At 41.4% G+C, this 20810-nt stretch overlaps 2 protein-coding genes across 3 annotated transcripts; both read left to right on the forward strand.

Moving 5' to 3' along the window:
* Nucleotides 1-5197: 5197 nt before the first annotated feature.
* dlb (deltaB) lies at nt 5198-10625 on the forward strand. Its single transcript, XM_046411681.1, has 7 exons — nt 5198-5494; nt 5578-5817; nt 5973-6030; nt 6128-6385; nt 7553-7914; nt 8395-8611; nt 8829-10625. Exons 1-7 carry the CDS (start codon nt 5444-5446, stop codon nt 9542-9544), a joined length of 1902 nt encoding a protein of 633 aa, XP_046267637.1. The 5' UTR covers nt 5198-5443; the 3' UTR covers nt 9545-10625.
* A 685-nt stretch (nt 10626-11310) lies between these two features.
* On the forward strand, nt 11311-19588 carry ppp1r14aa (protein phosphatase 1, regulatory (inhibitor) subunit 14Aa). Of its 2 annotated transcripts, none has more exons than XM_046411552.1 (5): nt 11311-11458; nt 11717-12006; nt 13677-13757; nt 14058-14090; nt 18069-19588. In XM_046411552.1, exons 1-5 carry the CDS (start codon nt 11392-11394, stop codon nt 18252-18254), a joined length of 657 nt encoding a protein of 218 aa, XP_046267508.1. In that variant the 5' UTR covers nt 11311-11391; the 3' UTR covers nt 18255-19588. The 2 variants fall into 2 exon arrangements, with proteins under 2 accessions (XP_046267508.1, XP_046267509.1); XM_046411553.1 differs by having other exon boundaries at nt 13680-13757.
* Nucleotides 19589-20810: the final 1222 nt, after the last annotated feature.

Genomic DNA, 20810 nt, shown 5'->3' on the forward strand with positions numbered 1-20810 from the left:
TAACTGTTGTTTTAGGGAGGATTTGTGGCATGGTCAGTGACTGACACAGACACATTTGTTTGCTCCATATGTTAAGGCTTATTGTGTCTTGGAAGACCACCATACAGTGTTTGCCAGTGTACCTTTTCGTGATGGCCTTTGCACAGCCTCTGCAGAGAAATGGTCTGTAAGATTTGTGTGGTCCTTGTATAACTATTGCATCATTTTGACCAGATCTTTGAAGATAAGCAAAGAAATCTTGAGGACACACGTATACCTTCATTGCATCTTTCACACACATGCTGTATTTTGTTGCTGCTGGATGAAGGTTCAGTCAATTTTTAACCACAGTCAAAGAGCCTCGTTTCCCTAAAGGATGAGGAAGTGAGCAGGTTTAAAGGCTGAAATAGGACAAGTTCAAAGCATCAACTTGTTGTTTGCTCCAGTGAGTTATGTACTGAATATATGTAATAAACTCATGTTTGGTTTAAGTGATGGAGGTGTAAGACTATGTCAGTACTGATGGACAAGAGATGATAAAGAAAAGTCCATCCATTTTCTATACCGCTTATCCGTCAGGGTCGCAGGGGAGCTGGAGCCTATCCCAGCTGACTACGGGCGAGAGGCGGGGTACACCCTGGACTGGTCGGCAGTCAATCGCAGGGCCTGATAAAGAAAAGTGTTAAAGATATTTTAAACACTTATTCATCCACAGGCTGGACAGGTTGTGTACAGAACAAGGAAGAAGGGATTGTACACCACCTGAACTAGTGTGTGCTTGTGTGGCACAGTCTTTATACAGAGTTGAGACTGCAGTATAACTCAGATGATCTTACTGAACTATGTACAGACACAGATAACCCTAACCATAACATAAAATGTTGAAACATGACCATGTGGTTCAGTGTTTTTATTTTTGTAATGAATCATAATGTATACACAATACTGTTTGACCCGAATGTTTTCATTTGATCATGTATTCATATTAATTAATGCATCGTACTGAAGTATAATTTTGAAATACAAGCATTTTATTGGACTATATCAATGTTATTGTTGTTGTTGACATTACTTTATATCTCTATGCAGTTATAATTTGAAAGGGACACATGTAACAGCTGGAGTTGCTTTGTGGACAAAGGTTTCACCTCCTGGTCTCTCAGACAGCCTCAAACAGGTGGTGCCCTCACACAGATCTCGTGTACAATAATATATGCAACATTACAATGTGGTTCACATGCTAACGCATCAGTAATAACAATCCAGCTCTGTAAGATGCATTATATAATTTTGAATGGAGTCATTCTGCATAATGTCTAGTGTTACTTTAATACATCCAGACTTTTACTCGGACTGAAATTTTCAATGTTGGACTTCAACTTGTGGCAGAGTATTTAAGTAAAGCATCTGAATATTTCCACCACCACTAGTGTACTGTGATATTTAAGTCAGTTTAATAACTAACAGGTGAGCTTACAAACTAACTAACTAGAAGATGATGTCTTATTTTTAAGGGAGCCCGGGGGATTCAGGCTTGGACCAGTCTACCACAGGAAATGATACATTTGGTCACAACGAGAAAGAGCTCACAAGCTCACAAACTATTTGGTCTGCATGTCTCCAATCATCAACCTACTAAAATATTATTATGGACAATTCAAGATAGCAGCTAACTGTAAGCAGTGGGTGGCAACTAAATAATATATTGTTGAATGAATTGTTACCTTTAATGGTAAGACTTGAGGTGATCAATAGTAAATGATGAATCGATTTTGTTGGTGTGGCTAATAATTCTAAAAAAGTAAAAACTAAAACAACACAAATGATTATAAAGGAAACGTGTTCATTTGAAAGGAAAGCTGTGCTTAATTTTTCACATCATAAAACCCTTGTTGTGCGGTTGCTTTCTGAGCCTCCACTGTTATTAACTTAACGTAAGGGTTAGTGTTACTTTGTCCTGATTGACATGATGAAGCACTGAGCAAAATGTGCTTGTGTGTAAAAGATTTTAGATTATATTTTTTTTCTCAATGTATTTTTAAGCACTTCATTCAGCTATTTTTTTTTTAAAATATGCCTTGTGAGTGAATTGACTTGACTCTAATCATAAGACAGCAAAGCACATAAAGATGTGCTGAAGCAGTGAGGTCATGATTGAAACTGCAGTGGACTGTTTGAGTCCAGAGGTCTATGTCTGTAGGGATAGATGACCTGGAAGAAATAAGAAGTGGTAGGCCTACTAGTTCTGTCTGTATTAATATAAGTCAGCTATCCTGCAGAGTCTGGAGGAGGGCTAAGGTGGACATAGAAAGTAAGGACAGATGGCCTGATGAAATGAGGGTAGCCTAAAATGTTTTATAACAGGGACAAACCTGTGACCAGGCAGAGACACTAAGGAAAAGTTATGTGTTACCATGCAGTATTTCACTCCACATTCCCTCTTAGTCAGTGATTTGCCAGTGATTCAACCCATACATCCAATCAAGCAAATTACATGCAAAAATTAGAGGAACACACACACACACACACACACACACACACAGGACATGACGGCCCACCAGACACCCATTCCACACCTCCTATTGTCCCACAGTCAGACAGCAGGCTGGGCCTGCAGAAGTGGCCACAACAGGCCGACTTCTCCCCTGAGGGCCTATATGAGTCAGATTTGCAGCAGATCTCCACCCCCCCAACACACACACACACACACACACACACACAAGTGTCCTCAGGGAGAAGGATCTCCAAGCTGCTGCAGGCTGTTGATGAGGCAGATGCTGGCTACTCAAACTAATGGGGGGGTCCGGGGGGGATGACATGACTCCTCTTTGGTTCCCATGCCCCATGGCACACTCAAGTCACACTCCTGCAAATAATACAGATGACAGCAGCAGAGAGGGTGCACTGTCCATCTGCTCTCCTGACACAAAGACCTCCACGGAGAGATGCAGCAGGTACTGAAGACTGACACATACAGTTAAAATACAGTGTTTCTGTCCCTCCTAAAGAAATAGGAGATGATGTATGGGACACGTGTTTGTGACATGAGGGTTGTAGGGTGTAAGAGATATGATATGGAATATGTGCTTTGAATTAGAATTTATGGTTACTAGTGTCCAAGTAGTATTAGCTCTGTATTAAACAATTACAAACAGGACTGCATCAGTTAGACACTGTATAAAAATAATTATGAATGTATATTTTTGTCCTTTTGCTGAAAGGAGTGTAATGGGAGAGCAGGAGAGGGGCTTGTCGTTTTCACATCCCAGGTTTATGTTTCATTTCATTGTTCCCTTGCAAAGTCAACACATTTTGTGTTGAGAAGTACACATTTAGCACAGTACTGTTAATTTTGTATGTGAGAAACAGACTGAAACCTTGTTTGTCATTTCAATGTATCCTCTGATTTGTGTGACTTTAATTGTATTTTGTAATGGACTCCCTGTAATTCCAATGGTCTCACCTTTAGAGGAAATGCATTGGACTCCAGGTTTGACATCAGTGTTGGTGAGCTGATCATAGAGGAACCGTAGGAAATGGAAGACTGAAACAATGAAGCCATTTTACTTAGGCTTACTTTACATACAACTGTGTGTTTTCCTCTCTGTTGTCCGCGCTGTCCTGCAGCGAAGCGTGCCAGGATATACTGGGGGCCACTACAGGCACGCGTCCTCTTTTCTCATTATAATACGGTCAGGACCCCCGCCCCCCATCCGCCTCCACACATGCACACAGCGCAACGCACATGTTTACACAGTGTTGGTTTAATAAAAACGGCTGGATTTTCATGTGGTTCTCATCTATAAATCTTTGACTTTCTGTCAGTTTGTTCGAGTCCACTGTTCTAATGACTCATCTCCATTCAAACAGTCTGAGTCGATTTTTACATCAGTTGGTGATCATTTATGTGCTGATGTACACTTCACCTCACCTCACCTCCAGGTGGCAAACGCAGTTCGGTATTGCAAGGTTATTTATGTTTCAGGCCCTCAAAACCCCTCATGTAGGCGAACATATATGTTGAGTCTGCTTGTTCTTCTGTTAAATCAGTTCATAAAGTTTAAGTCACTGTTGAAGGTCGAATCAGCTCGAGTGTGTAATGAACACTTTTAGGTGTGTTTACCCTCCACCACATCCCTGCAGCAAGCGACAGGTGCTGGAACCGACGGCCGACCAGAGTCCTCCCTAAATCAATAAGGGTGTAGCGGTTTGTGTGTGTGTGTGTGTTGAGGGGATGGCCGTGGGGGCTGGGGGGACGCTATGGGAGACAATAGCCGGGTTTGGAGCCCCGCACGGCCGACCATGTGCCGTTGATTACCATACAGCTGTTCGCATAAGATCCAGACAAAAGGAACATGATAGTCCAAACTCTGCAAGATCACCCCCCACCTCCCCGCCTCACACACACGCACACACACACACACACACACACACACACACACACACACACACACGCGGGCGCGAGGCATGTCTTTTCTTTCCTCCTCCCCGCACCCTTGCCTGGGTTCAGCAGCACAACAGAGCCGCCAGACGCACAATGCGGTCTTATCCGGGACCGTGCCCCCTCTTTGTCACCTCGCACGCGTCACAGCAATTACAATGTTGGATGTAAAGAGAAAGAGGCTATGCGCTATTCTTCTCCGCTTCCTTCTGATCTTTGTGTGGTGTGTAGGCAAGCTCCAAAGAGAAACAAACAAAAACTTTCAAAGCAGTGAATGAGAGTGTTAAAGTTGACCGCTGAAGTGCACTTTAGATGAAATGCAGAAATACAGTAGGGCCGCAATCACAAAATGCTACGCACGGCCTTTGTTTGGCAAATTTCTCAAAGTCTGAATGCCTAAGTAATTGTATGTTCTCTTTGATTACATGTTTTTGATGTTATACCACCCAATCACATTGCTCGTCATAATATATATATGTAAAGCTAGATATACATATTTAGATACATTTTTTCAGTTAAAGTTAAAACTTCCCAGATTGTCCAGTTCTACACACGATATGGCGCCTCAGTTCCATCACCCACATAGTTTCCACTTCTTTAGGTGGTTTCATTTCATGCAGTATTCCTAAACGTATGTGCCTTGCACCAGATTCTTATGCATATTCCTATTAAGAACTTTGTCCAGATGTAATGTGGGTTTTCTAAATCCCCGTGCGGTCCCCCCCCACCCCACCCTGCTCCCCTGAGATCTGCTCCGGCTCCTCCTGTGTGCTGTGACGCGCAGCATCAGAGGGTATAAAAGCAGACGGCGTCTTTACGCACCAGAAACATAACAAGTGCAGTGCGGACTGTAGGATCGAGGAGACCATCAGGAGAAGGCGAGGATTTAAGGGAGACCAATAGGATCACAGAGTTCAAAGTGATGAAACTTGTTTGAGTTTTTCTTAACCTTTTCTTTGTGGAATATTGCACACGACGGATGCGGACATCTACTTAGGACTTAAAGGCAAACTCTGAGAAGAAATGGCACATCTACACCTGAGATGCCTCTTGGCTTTGGCCTTAGTGCATGTGGTAAGTTGACTTCTCTGTGATAAAATCACAATCCCAAAATGTCTTTACGCACGATGGGCCTGACGTTATTTTCGTCATTGCAGGTTTTGTCCTCTGGTGTGTTTGAGCTGAAAATTCATTCATTCCACACGGCGCAACGCATCTGCAGAAGGCACAGGGACTGTCACATATTCTTCAGAATTTGCCTAAAACACCCGGAGGATGTGATCTCCGCTGAGCCGCCGTGCACGTTTGGCACAGGACACACCAACGTCATCAGGGCCGATCACACTTCGATTTCAAGCAGCGCTCCCATCAGGGTGCCTTTCCACTTCAAGTGGCCGGTAAATAGAAAATCATAGTTACACTGATTATAACTTTATCCTTAGGGGCATACAAAACCAACATTTGTCCATTTAATATATCTGTAGCAGATAAATGCGTAAAATACAACGTGAGCTATATGCACTCACTAAACACTTTTTTTGATTGATTATAGGGAACATTTTCGTTGATCATTGAAGCCTGGAACGCTGAATCTCCGACTGAATACACAGGTAGGTTCTTTCTTTCTTTCTTTCGTTCAGATCCATGTGATGCACTGTGCTTCCTCGCGAGATGGCATTTGTTTAAAAACCTCCCTTCTCTTTGCAGACAACCAAAACAACCTTGTGAGTCGCCTGGCGACCAGGAGGAGACTTGCCATCGGTGAGGACTGGTCTCAGGACGTGCACTTTGGCGAGCAAAGCGAGCTGCGCTACTCCTACCACGTCTTCTGCGACGAGTACTACTTCGGAGACGGCTGCGCTGACTACTGCAGGCCGAGAGACGACACGCTGGGCCACTACACCTGCGACGAAGAGGGCAACCGCATCTGCCTGGAGGGCTGGAAGGGAAACTACTGCTCTGAGCGTAAGTTTATATCAAGGAGAATTACATATGTACTCTCGGCCAAGACACTCGAATCCTGTAGTGTGTCCCCGAGTGCAGATCAGTGTCTCACCTGTGGAAATGAAATTCAGTTTCCCTAGAAAACACTGGATCAAACCTAACATATCCAATATGGCTTTAAAGTATGCCGACGGTACTAGTATTAGCTAGAATTTAAACTGTCGTCATATTGTTTTGTAATCTTGTATGATGTCACAAAAATATAAATATCATTTTTATCCAGTGAATGTGTAATACTTCTAATAGCAGTCTTAAAACAATAGCCTAATACTATTAACTTTATTGCTATAGAACTTTCAAACATAGTTATATAGTTAAATACTATTTCACAATAAAATATCAGGATTAACAAAAGACAAACAAACAAAAAATAGAATTAACAGATTAACAACGATGAGACCCTTCTAAACAAATGTTTTCATAGGAGGGTGACCTCATATTCAGGAGTTTCCAATCCATAAGGCTGTTTCGTCATACCAAACAGGGCAAAGACAACATTTTACAAAATATCATACAAACATACATTTGAGTAAGTAAAGAAATTCAGTGAGGGTAGGCACTAGTGAAATCAAAAACCATCAAGAGACTGAATGTTAGCAAGATAAGATAACTCTTACTTTCTTCTCCTCCAATGAACTGAACAATTGGATTAGTTGAAATTTTGTCATGGCACAAATGAAAAGTGACTTTATCTTACTACTCAGCTTGTGGTTGATTTTTCATCTCCCACACCGACACTCTGAAAGCTAATCTTTTCAGAGAGCATCTCCTTTATTGGAGGGATGTCCCGTAGAGTTTTACACTTTTGCAAAATACGGTCTGTGCTGTTCCATCTGCCTTTTGTTCTCTGTTACAATGAGAGAAAGAGCTGTGTCCCCCATCAGACACACACTCATTTTTCAAGGTGATCTGTGTGTGTGTGTGTGTGTAAGAGAGACGAGATAAAAGAAAGCATTTTTCTTCAGCAGTGTGCCTACCAGCTGCTTGGCTTAATACTTAACCAATAGTGAAGTCTGGAACAGGGCTGGGGTCAGACAGAGGGCCCTGCACGTGTGTGTGTGTGTGTGTGTGATGTGAGAGGGTGTGCCCATTGTAATCACACACCCTCCCTTCTCCTCTCCTTTACAGCCATCTGCTCGGCGGACTGCAGTGAGAAACATGGCTACTGCGAGGCCCCAGGGGGCTGTACGTGTCGCATGGGCTGGCAGGGCCCCTCCTGTAATGAATGCGTCCGCTACCCAGGCTGCCTCCACGGGACATGCAGCCAGCCATGGCAGTGTAACTGCCAGGAGGGCTGGGGAGGTCTGTTCTGCGACCAGGACCTCAACTACTGCACCAACCACAAGCCCTGTGCCAACGGTGCAACGTGCACCAACACAGGCCAGGGCAGCTACACCTGCACCTGCCGGCCCGGCTTCGGAGGCACCAACTGTGAGCTGGAAACCAATGAGTGTGACAGCAACCCTTGCAAGAACGGAGGCAGCTGCAATGTGAGTATACAATGGGATTAAGTCTGTTTAGTTTAAAGGTGCACTAGTAATAATCACAGATAACATAAAGTTTTATTGATCTCAAAAAGGGGAATCCAAGTGTCATAGCAGCAGAAGGATAAGAACAGTAACTTAAAATCATCACAAATTAATGTAATTAAGTGAGGAGACAAGAAATTTGCAATACAAAGATAAGCTCATACTTGAAATAGAGCTATTGCACTTGTAGCAGCACTTTAGGTGTGTGTTTTCTAATGCAAACACAGTAGTGGCAAAGGTTACAGCTGGCAAAGGATTGTAATCCAGTAGATGTCACCCCCTGCTGGACTGATCTCACTATTGATATCACATGTAAAGTCAAGAGCTTTCATCAGGTCTCATCCTCAACCTCAGAAATAGAAGCCTTTCTTACTAATGCCACAGTTCCTTCACAGATAAAACAACACTATTTCCTGAGATTTTCTCTTCCTCTGTCCACAGGACTTGGAGAATGACTACTCATGCACCTGCCCTCAGGGCTTTTATGGAAAGAACTGCGAGATCATTGCCATGACGTGCGCAGACGGTCCCTGCTTCAACGGCGGAACATGTGTGGAGACAATGACTGGAGGCTACACCTGCCGCTGCCCTCCCAGCTACACCGGCTCCAACTGTGAGAAGAAGCTGGATCGCTGCAGCAACAGGCCATGTCTGAACGGTGAGTGGGCAGGAGAGGCCTCCTATCTGGCGACATCTTGTGGTTGAAGTGTAAATCAGCAGTTTCTTGACTGAAAATGAAATTGTTTCACTGAATAAATATTAATGTCAGCACTCTGGCATCAATGCACTTGCAGCGATTTGCAACTGAGAGAGTGTTAAATGTAATCCCATTACCACCCATGTAAACCAGTGGTTGTCTGTGATCCTTTCTGCAGGTGGTGAGTGTCTGGACCTCGGCCAGAGCGTCTTGTGCCGCTGTCAGGCAGGCTTCACTGGTGCCAACTGCCAGGTCAACATTGATGATTGTGCCTCAAGCCCCTGCCAAAATGCTGGAACCTGCCAAGACGGTGTGAATGACTACACCTGCTCTTGCACCCTGGGGTACACCGGCAAGAACTGCAGCGTGCGCTCAGATGCTTGTGGTGCTCGTCCTTGCCAGAACGGTGGCACTTGCTTCACCCACTTCACTGGGCCAGTATGCCAGTGCCCTAAGGGCTTCATGGGGCCAAGCTGTGAGTTCACGCTCCAGCCCAGTTTCAAACCTGCTTTACGCCAAACCTCCCAGCCCTCCTCAGCCACCCTCACCGTCTCCTGTGTTCTGGCTGTCCTGGCGCTGGTTCTGGTGGCAGGTATTATCGTTTTGAGGAGGAGGAGGAGACTGCAGGGAAGGAAGCAGCTGAGTGACATTGCAGTCTACAATGACTTGGAGACTGTCAACAACCTGGGAGGAAGTGAAAGAGAAGCCTTCCTCGGTCCTAATGGCCTGTTCAAGATCAGCAACAGCACGGCTCGTCTCAGCCTCTCCCTCTGCCCCGATGGAAGATCTGGGTACAGGCACAATCCAGTGGAGAGCAGCCTGGCCAGAGGCGAGCGTCAGGACTTTATGTGGAGGGACGAGGCTGGCCTGGGCTCTGGGGCAGGATTGAGATGAAACAGAGAGAGTGTGGACGTTCACACAGGTGAAGAAGAATGTTAGCACTTGTTGCTCCTCTCTCTTCATGGACAGTGAAGAGAGGAGTAAATCCATTGGGTTGAAAACCTCTCCGCTCATGTTGAACATACAATTAAAAATATTAGCATAAGAAACAAAATACTGACAAATTAACTGTTTTGATGAAGATGATTTACAAAGATTATTGAAGAAATATATGGGGCAAAGCTCTTCCGTGATTAAGACCCAAAGAAACAAATAACACAAACCACTTTTCATAGGACCTACAACACAAACCAAATACAGGAAGTCACAGTACTCTGACCACGTTTGGAAAACCTGCCCAAAAATATGTTTCACTGGGTTTTTCTTTTTAATATGTTCACTTTGTTTGATTGTCTCTCATTTTTAACACTGAATTTTTTATTTTGCTTTTCAATCTTCCTTTGGCCCATTATTTCCTTTATTGTGCGTACCATCATTTTTTATTCTTTATATTATTTATTTATTTGAAAACTTATGTTTATGGCTTCACTTTGATTGTCACAAATGTAGAGATATATTTATATGATGCTGAATGAAGACCGACGCTTGATGTTGTACCTGGATGTTTTATGGGCTGTGAAGGCTGTGTGAAATGTCCCAAAGATGTTCAGTGCAGGGATATAGAAAAAATGTGTTTTATCGCACAAAGTCAGCCATTACTGTAATTTATATATATAGTTTATATACTACCGATCACATTGCTCCTTCGAGTGCCATTTTGTGTTCATGCCAAAGTTTGTGTTATGTTAAATGTTTTCATTCATATTATTTAATTTCATCATGTTGTGGTTGTGATGTGAAATAAAAGATTTGCTGTGATGCAATTCTGGATTGAAGTCTCTGTTCTATATACTTTAACTCCGAATCTGTATTCATAGACACAATAGTGTAGTTAGAGGACAACTAGATTAGATTTTACATGGTGTAGGTAGTCTTTCATCTGGGTGGTCAATTTTCTCAATTAATATGTTTGTCCAAAAACAATAGAAAATAAGGAAAATTGCATTCAGGTTGCTTGTTTTGGCCACCCAATTGCCTAAAGCCCAATGCTGTGCAATTTACAATTTTACAGGTCTGTTAATACAGAGAAAAGCAGAAAGCAGAAACCAGATATTTTTTAATTGATCTTGTATTTGTTCCAAATTATAAGATCTCACAAGTCAAAAGTTAAGAGAAATCAAGGATATATGGTCTTTTGCCAAGGGGCACTTGGAATCTAATAAGAAAGATGTAGTATCTCTTATCCACGAGATGCATACACCTAAAGTATTCAAAGTTTGCATATATTTTCTGGTTACACAGACAAAACTGAGCACTGTTGAATTTCCAAACAGGAGAAACCCAATATGGCTGAACAGTGCTGAACATTTCATATTATCAGTAAATCTGAACATAATTGGCATTATGATGAGTTGTGATGACTTGGATTTTCCACTTGGAACAAAGTTGAAAAAAAAATACTAATGAAAAACACACTCATCAATGGTGGAAGAAGTATTCAGCTCCTTTACTTAAGTAGAAGTACTAATACTGAAGTCATGCACTGAAAGCCATACTTAAGTAAAAGCACGTGTCATCATCAAAAGGTATTTAAACTATGAAGTGAAAGTACTCAATGTGCAGCAATATGTGCTTCGGACATGTAGCGGAGTAGAAGCATAAAGATGCATAAAATAGAAACATGCAAAGTACAAGTACTACTTGCAAACAGTTTGCGCCTGTGACGTCGTCACCCCCAACTGATGGAAGTAACAATCAGCTGACACGTCCACGTAATGAGCTGATGTTTCCTCTCCCGACGTATGGGGGCTGCCGGTAAATGGCCTGTATACAAATACTGCTGCCAAACTGCTGTACCTCTGTACCCCGGTAAGGGCTTCAGAGGAGACTTTTAGCTTAAATACTGACATTATTACCCAAACATGACGTTTCCACGCCTGTAGGCGCTGAAGTTTAAAAGTTGTCCTATCAGGCAAGGGATAGTATAAACTTTAAAAAGTTAAAATGCATGTGAGCAGCTCAAATCAAAGCTCGAGTTCTTTTTAAAACACAGCGTGATTTAAGACATGGAAATATTTTGGAGGTATTTGAATAGATACCCCGCGTACAAATATTTGTGTCCTGCAGTGTGTGCCGTCGTCGCCACCCACCGCAGCTCTCGCCTCCTGTGCTTAAAAAAGAGGAGAAACCCGTCTGACCAGTCCAGACCAGAAATGGCAGCCGATCGGACCAGGACGACGTTCGATGAAAATGACGACGTTCATTCAACAGATTTGGGGTTGTCTTCGGACCAGGGGTGTAATATCCCGAAGAGACATGCACGGGTTACGGTGAAGTACAACAGGAAGGAGCTGCAGAGGCGGCTCGACGTGGAGAAGTGGATCGATGAGAGCCTGGACCGGCTCTACTCGGGCCAGGTGGGTCCTAGAGCAAGCAGAAAGAAAGAATTAAAGAATTTTAATTATACTATATTGTATGATGAGAAAATATTCTATCAAAAGATTAAATATGTATGTGCACGTTGTGCCGCCCTATAGTAAAATATGTGAAATGAATAAGAAAAAATGAAGTTATTATAGTTGGACAAGAATGTGCAGACATATGTATGTATAGAACAGAATATGTAGAGAGAAGGGGTGTGGCAGCCTGGTTCTCCTTACATGGCCAAGCATCCTGTAGATGTTAGGGCCACTGCTGTCCCTTTCTCAGAGATCTCTATCTGCCATGGCCCTTTCTGCCTTACATGGGCAGTGCAGAAGTGAGGGAAGGATGAATGATGAGAAGACGAAGGAAGACGGGAAGATTATAGAGGAGTGAAAATGTGGGTCCCAGGAGGAGGTAAACACTGTGCATCTGGCTGCTGAGGCAGCTGCCGGGGAGGGGGGGCGCGCAGCACTGTGTTGGGAAAGCCAAGCATGTTGACAATAAGAAAATAAGAAAACAGAATTCAGATCATCATCAGTGCTCTTTAAAGCAAGAGGACCAAACAGCCCCCCAAGACAATGGCATGTTCACATGAATATCCAAAGCATTCATAAGATAAAACAGGTCTTTATTAGTGGGGAAATTCTCAGTGTTCCAGCAACTCAAGGATGGCAAATGAAGGTTCAAATAGGAGGATATTTACATTCATTTTTTAAATAAACTTGAAAAAAAAAAACAAAACACAAAATATTTATAGTACTGCACAATTTTTATTATTAGCAGTAAGAGGTGGGGACTTGCACTTGGGAGGTGTGTGTGGGGGGGGATTATTGCACAGTGACTTATTGAAGTTCAGTTTGTGGGGTAGTGCGTGGGGCCTGCCTGGAGCAGTGCTGGTTGCATAGTCTCGCGTAATGTGATGTAATATAAAAGGAAAAAGCTGTCATTTTGGAATTTCTGCATGGGATTTAAATGGTTCAAATCTGTAATGTCGTTGTAATATGGCCCAGCGATGATAACAGGCAAGTATCATTTTAGTTGTCTTGTCACACACAAAAACAGACACCTTTGTTTTAATATCTTACTTTTTCTGGTGAGAAGGACCTGCCTGTGTGAGTCTGTATGCCTCAAAGGCCTAATTACAGAGGCTGTGCAGTGTAGATGTGCTGATGGGACAATCCCTTCACTCAGCTGGTACAATGGCCATTTGTCCAAATAGAACAAGCCACTGTTACAGGATTACATGAGCACTGTTACCATTCAGCCCCCACAGCCTAAACACACAATGATGGACATGCAACTTGTGCAGGCTGAATCTAAAGTCTTCAGTTGCTCTTGAAACAAAAAAATGTGGAACTGTGAGAACTGTGCTTTCTCTGTACCCTGAAAAACATTTTGCTTTTATTCATCTTCACAAGTTTTCCCTTGAATTAAGAGCATGTGCTTTTACTGAGCTCTCTGGATGGCAGCGTCTGTTGGCCAGTCAGTCCACCGCTTTGGTCCAGGCTGAAGACTCGGATGGATTGCCAAATTTTTGACTTTTCCTCGAGCACCACCATGAGATTAACATTTGTGGTGTATAGTTAAATATTTGGTGGACTCCTTTAGAGCTGAACAAGCCGTGCTATGTGTGTGTTTTCATGCCTGTCCTTGTTTACTTCAGAAGACCGATATGCCAGAAGAGGTCAACATTGATGACTTGATCGACCTGCCTAATGATGAGGAGCGAATCAGAAAGCTAAAGGTAACATGACCTGTGTGAGCACTCACCACACTGTACAGGAGGGTACTGATTAAGGCACTGGAAGTTATTCAGCACTGTTTAGTCATTAATTATGAAAAGGGTTTCTTCACAAAGATTTTGTTCAGGGAGTAACTCTGTTTGAAAGAGTCAATATCATTGTTCAGTGCTTGTTGTTGAGTGAATGACTCAAATGACAAAAAAAAGAGATTTTTAGGTGAAATATTATCAGATTTATGGTACATTTGAAATTAATATGTGATTATGCGGCTGGGTTGTTACAACATCTTCTTTTTTCAACAGGAGATTCTTCAGAAGTGCAGTAGAAACACAGAGGTAAATTTGAACTTGGAAATTACATTTCTAACCCAAGACTAGTTATGGCAAGGCACACATTACATACACATGCATGGGAGCACACACACACACACACACACACACACATGCAGCTAAACTGAAGCTTTAACGTGTGTCACATTGCCCCATGGTCGCTCCACACGCCACAACAATGGCTCTCTGTGCTCTCTTGCGTTTTCTTTCCACTTTGAGCCTAAAACAATGAGTTCTTCTAGGCACAGTAACGTTGGCCTCGCTGTGGCCCGGTCAGAGATGCAAACACAGGCAAAAGAGCGGGGAGGGACAATACAGCTGCTGCTTTTCTTTCCTTCTGACGTGGAGTGTCGTTAACGGATCACTTTTTGACAAGCCTGTCCTCCTGTTGGAACTTAGATGTCCGTGTGTACATTGGCAGTAACACAAGAAGAGAATTTTGGGAGATACCCACTTGATTTATATGTATCGCTAAAGTTTTATTTTAGCATAAATACTGGATTGCTTCTTTGCTTGATGAAAAGGAGGAGCAATTACAGCGAGACAGATGTTCCACTTACTATACACATAAATACGATCACATGAGTATTGTTTTAAGAAAGCCTTTAAGAGCTGTGTGTAAGTAAACATGTTTCGAAGAAACACACCATATAATGCCAATTATGCTTGTGTCAGAATTTGACGCTACCAAGAAAAGGCGTAACTTTACTACTGCTTAATGTCAGAAAAAAAAGAAAAATAAAACGGTATAAATTAAGAGTCAAAAACATGCTTGCACTCAGCACTGAGTGCAGAGGTGGGCTGGTCGTTTCGCGCACTTCTGCTTGTACTGTTGTCATAACACACCATCACCCCCAGGCTATAAAAGCTCCCTCAGACTCCCCATTACAATGTCGAAAGTAAGCTGTAGAAGAGGTGAACCAAATGTCGTGCTCAAAAACCTGTTATTGTCTGGTGTGTGCAGTCAGATCACAGTTTGGTGACATGTTTAGCATTTTTAGTGACTTATTTTGACAGTTTTCAATAGTAATTCCTCAGGCCCACACAGAATCTGTACCGACAACATCTCTGTACATTTTCTGCAGATTTAAATGAATTGAGATGCTGTTTTCAGTTAGCATTAAGATCAAAATTAGTGGTGCAGTGTGACAGTCCGTCAAAGGTTAGATTTACTGCTGAGGAGGTGCTGTTTGTTACCACATCAACTGCAAGAATTTGAAGGGACTGAAGTCTCAACTCAAAGTCCGCTAAATATTTATTTTAGCATGTTCAGGTACTTTTTGATTGTTTCAGTCTGTTGTGTTTGGAATTTTTTTTTTTTTTTTGCTCAAAATGAATCTTTGTTATATTAAATCACATCACAGTACTAAATAAATAAATAATATCAAAAGGTTCTGCTAAATTCCCCAGATTTCCCTTCTTGACTAAAGCTGAAAACTCTAAAAATAATCTTCAGATTCAGTTTGGGCCTGCTCATGAACAACACATTTACACCACAACAAAAAACAGTAGAGAGAGTGGGAACTCCCTCCTCTGTGGTCTTTGGTCATCCTCCTGGGACTTCTCCAAGGCCCTTTTCCATCTATGGACATACGAACACTCAACACTCACACACTCACTCAAAACACTCGACAAAAAGAGGATGGGAAAAGACTAAACGCTACATTTATTTGGCACTATTTTTGCTACCTCACCCCTAATTGCTGTTTGTTTAATGCTCTGAAGCATGGAGCTTGTTGTAGTCATTTAATTGGTACAAAATGGTAGAATGCTTATCCAGCTGTATTTTATTGTGCTTTTATTAGTAGCGCAAAGAGACAAGAGTGACAAGAAGCTTACTGTCAGTGACCCGTAAATTCTGTTGTTTCCATATAAAGTATGTCTCTCTCTGTTGGAACACAGCTGGGGTGTTTCCACTTCATGCATGACCCTTTTCATGAGGAAAATATTTTAATGGCATGGATGTATTTTAACAGCCAGACAGACAAGTGAACCTCACACTGAAAATGTGCTGCAATTAGTGTAGCAGAGGAAAGAGCACAAAGAGCCTCAATAGCCATAAACTTTAAGTTGATTTTAAGTTCAAGAAAAAGGTGTGAAAAGGTGATGTCCTATATTTTTCTAATTGTCAATGAAAGTGATAGAACGACTCAAACCAACAACATGTTAGACCATCTCTCAGCGCTTATTAACCTCTCTACGTGGCTCTAAGTCCCAAGCCCACTGGATCCTAAAGAAGACCTACATTTTTCAAAACAAGTCACAAATACCCTGTAAACTTTAATTTAAAGAGGATTAATCATTTACAAAAAACAGCTGGGAATTAGGATCAGTTCTGATCTTAAGTATGACTTAGGCAGAAAACCGCATAGAAGTGACATGGAAATGATCTTATATCTAAAGAATACAGTGGGGATCGAAAGTTTGGGCACCCCTGGTTAAAATTTATTTTAATGTACAAAAAGAAGCCATGGAAAGATGGAAAATATCTCCAAAAGGAATCAAATTACACATTAGAGATTCTTATAACATATTTAAATACCTAACTTCTTTCATTTGTTTACACTCTGAAAATAACAGAAAAGGGAAAAAAAGCATCTGCAAAAGTTTGGGCACCCTGCAGAGTTTATGGCATGCTCCGCCCCCTTTGACCTGACAGTGTCATGGATTGTTCACAATCATCGTCTGGAAGGACCAGGTGATGTCAATCTCAAAGGTTTTAAATGCCCAGACTCATCTGACCTTGCCCCAACAGTCAGCACCATGGGTTCTTCTAAGCAGTTGTCTAGAACACTGAAACTGAAAATAGTTGATGCTCACAAAGCAGGAGAAGGCTTTTAGAAGATAGCAAAGTGTTTTCAGATGCCAATATCCTCTGTCTGGAATGTAATTCAGGAATCATCAGGAACAGTGGAAGTTAATACAAATTTTTACCTGGGGTGTCCAGACTTTTGATCCCCACTGTATATGTAGAGGCAGTGAAGTTCTGGACACACAGGCCTGTGGTGAGCTCTGTGAACAGTTTGATAGAAATATCAGTTAACTGTGAAGAATTAGCAGACCTACAGTCATTATTTTTGGACACTCTGCACAATTCCATCGTTTCATATTGAATCGTTTTCTTTTTCGTAGCAACAGCTGTGTCTTTCTGCCCCTCCACGTTCACTGCAGCGTATGACATATTGCCAAGCTGTGCATTTGACTTTGTCTGCCAACCCACTATTTGCCTGGCTTCAATATTCTCTACTGTCACTGTGATCTCATCTTGCAAAAAGTTTGATTTTCCCTTTTGGTCCACAACTATTCCTCACTAAACCTTGCTTTGTGCTATTATATGAGGGGAAATCCCAAGGCAGGTACCATCAGTTTAAGTTGATTTGAGATTTATAGACCACAGGTGCATTAAGTTACAAATGGTATTCTTTTTTTTTTTTCCCATGGTTTATTTAAATTTTACAAATGGTATTCTTAGAACCTGCTTCTGTTCTCTGCATTTTTTTATAAACCGAAGATAAGCACAACATAGGAAATAAGCTCAAGATTAATTCCGAGTATAAATCTAATAATGTTTTTTTTTTTATATAATGAGGCTCCAGATTTGTTGCACCAGTGAGTATTTACAGCAGCAGGATGGTGTGCAGCCGTATGTGGAATTAAAGTGAACTACAATGTGTGTCATGTCATTAAGTGCAACAGTGTTGCTCATTGATGTGTTTTTGATAGTTCTTGGACAAAAGTGGAGCTCTATAGCACATATGATCAACCTTTGATCAAAGGATGTTAGAAGGGTCATTGTTGATTTTGGTCTTTTGATGGGATTTGCTGACTAAATAGAATATTGTCTTCTCCTTTTAATGTATACACATCTGCTAAATGTCAAGCTCAACATGGATATTTGAAAAGCTTTTTGGAATCAAAATCCTATTGGAACACGTGTAAAACTCTGTTTGATTTCTGCTCCATGTCACACCTGCTCCTCCTCAGGCCTTCATCAGAGAGCTGGTGGCAAAGCTGGAGGGAGTTCACAAACAGGAAGAGCTGCAGAGTGAAGGCATTGAGCATCCGGTCATCTGCCACAGTCACTACCGCCATGAGCCCTACCATTTTAACAACCCACACCACCACCACCACCACACGCACCACTCCCATGACCAAAACCAGACCCTCTGACAACACCCCCCCCCCCCCCCCCCCCCCACACACGCACACACCCCACCCCACCCCAGCCAAGACACATGCTCACACACGTGCACTGTCATGACATGAAAACCAAAACGTGACGGAAGTAAAAATCTAGCCTAAAACTTTAAACCTTTTTTTTTTTTTTAAGATGCAATTTAGATGATTAGACTGATACCACTCTTATATGTGTGTTTCTCGTGATGACAAAACTCTGTCACTGCTTCTGGCCAAGAAATACGGAGGCACAGAATGTGCACCACATGTCATTTTTACGCTATAGTTTATGCAATGTTTAAATAAAACAAGAAGTAAACAAACATGTTAATCAGTTAGCTCTAGTGGTGCTGGTAGGTACATTTATTACCTTTGCACAGACTCAGGCAGGCTGTTTATGTTGAGCTGAACTAATGGCTGTTGGCGGTATCCTTATACTGTATTTATCAGACAGATGAAAGTGGTATTACTCTTATCATCTATCTGCAAGATTGTATTATATTTGCCCAAATTTTGAACTCTTCCGTTAACTACTAACTTTGATACATATTTTTGACATATCTCATGGGTGGATAATTTGCGAAGAGATGACTACATCATGAAATAAAAATATATTTTCAACTTGAAAGCTTGAAAGCTTATCTAAGAGCAAGGGCTCCACTCTTCAGATTTACAACAAATAATCAGTAATCATGCAGGAAGAAAATCATATCTTTTTATTTTCCTCACACCATACCAAACAGATCTTTAATTTGTAGCATCAAAATATGTGACTTAGTTTTACTTGACTGGAAAAATGTGTCACTACCAGTTATTATTACTATCCATGTACACATTGTTGAATGCTGCAGTTTCTGGCACTAACTAATGACATATCTTGAGGAAGAAGGTGAAGGAAAATTAAATATATATACCCGCTTTGAACTTATACTGATAGCATCCAGGCATGCATTCAGCATCACACTGAAAACAACACTTTAAACAGTTACAGTCCATCTTACACCAAGCACATTTTATCTGCTCCACCTTTTTGATAGCACTGCTAGATTGGGTGCACTTATTCAACATCTGTTAAGTTATGATGGTCATGAATGTTATTTATTATCATGATTGCAGGAAATGAAGATCGATTCAACACAGCAGTATGATGTAACACTGGAAATAATCCTGTTGCACTGCTCACACGCCTTACCTTTTTAATATCTCTGTTTGCACCTGTGTTTTTTTATATATATTATTACTACATTTTCAATATTGATACTACAAAAAGACACCAGTGCTTTGCAGCTATTGCTAATAAAAGTATTTCTGTCTGAGTGTATGTTTAATTCACTGTATGTATTCTGTTCCCCAGGCCATGCGCCATTTTCGGTATGCGTATTATCTGAACAGTTTGAAAAGTATACTGAAGTACTAGTATATTAGGTACTCCTGTACAGGTTTGTGTCACCCAGTGTAAAAGCTGAGACAAAATGCCATGTGTTTGTAGCTTCTAAAGTTCCGTGTTGTGTGTCATATTGAAAGGTTTCTTCAAAATTTTATCTATGTTGTTTTGTATCTTAAAACAAGTGTGGAACATGGGTTCATAGCATACCCCTTATTACACACCATGCACGCAGAAATAAAAATACAAGCATATGGTCAGTTGATGATCCACATAAAAGCATCCATAAAATGTACATAAAACATTTCTAATGTATATCTGACATAGTTTTTGTGGAAAAAAGTATAATAACTATATTAAGATCCTTATTCCTTTTGCTTTATTATAAATTCCAGAATATATGAGCAAATATTTTTCATCTCACAAGATTAACTGCTTGACACAAGATGTCTACTTCATTGTTAAGCCCATTTTCTGGAAGATTTAAGTTTCTACATTGCACTTGTCTATGCTGAATATGCAGCCCGGTCACATTCCCAAGGCGTCAAGTACGTCTGTACTGTACTGACATCTTGTCACGTCTGTCTGAGTCTCACGACACTGGACAATCTTTTCCTATACCTAACCAAATAGTCCAATAGTTGTACATTTAGTTCTTAAATGTAAACATGTGCATTTGTCCATAACAATTTAGCAATATTTGAAAACCTGTGATGAGAACATGGAATGTTGGATGACTTCAATACTTTTTGTGATTGGTACGACTCACAAATGAAGATAGTTTACACTTTCAGCAATAAATGTGATAACCAGCTTCTGGTGTGAGGCTCTGCACAGAAATCATTCTACTTAGTGAAGTTGAACATTCAGCTGTAGGGGCAAGAACAACAAAATAGTTGACCCACACTTCACCCTCCCCACACCAGAAGGACATCAAGTAGGTGATCACACCTGAGCCAGAACTTCTAAGAAGTTCTAAGAAATTGTCTTATGAATGGTCCTAAAGTTTGAGTTAATAGTCAATGAATTCTCTCTAACAAGTAGGACTTAGACTTTTAGACTTTTACTAGTTACCTTAGGATAGTAGCATTCTGCAGCCACAATGCTATCCGTTACTAAATCCTTCTCACTGGACCTGAAGGGGTGAAGCCTTACCTTCCACTAGG

Source organism: Scatophagus argus, chromosome 14, assembly GCF_020382885.2.
Source record: "Scatophagus argus isolate fScaArg1 chromosome 14, fScaArg1.pri, whole genome shotgun sequence".
Taxonomy (NCBI): Eukaryota; Metazoa; Chordata; class Actinopteri; family Scatophagidae; genus Scatophagus; species Scatophagus argus.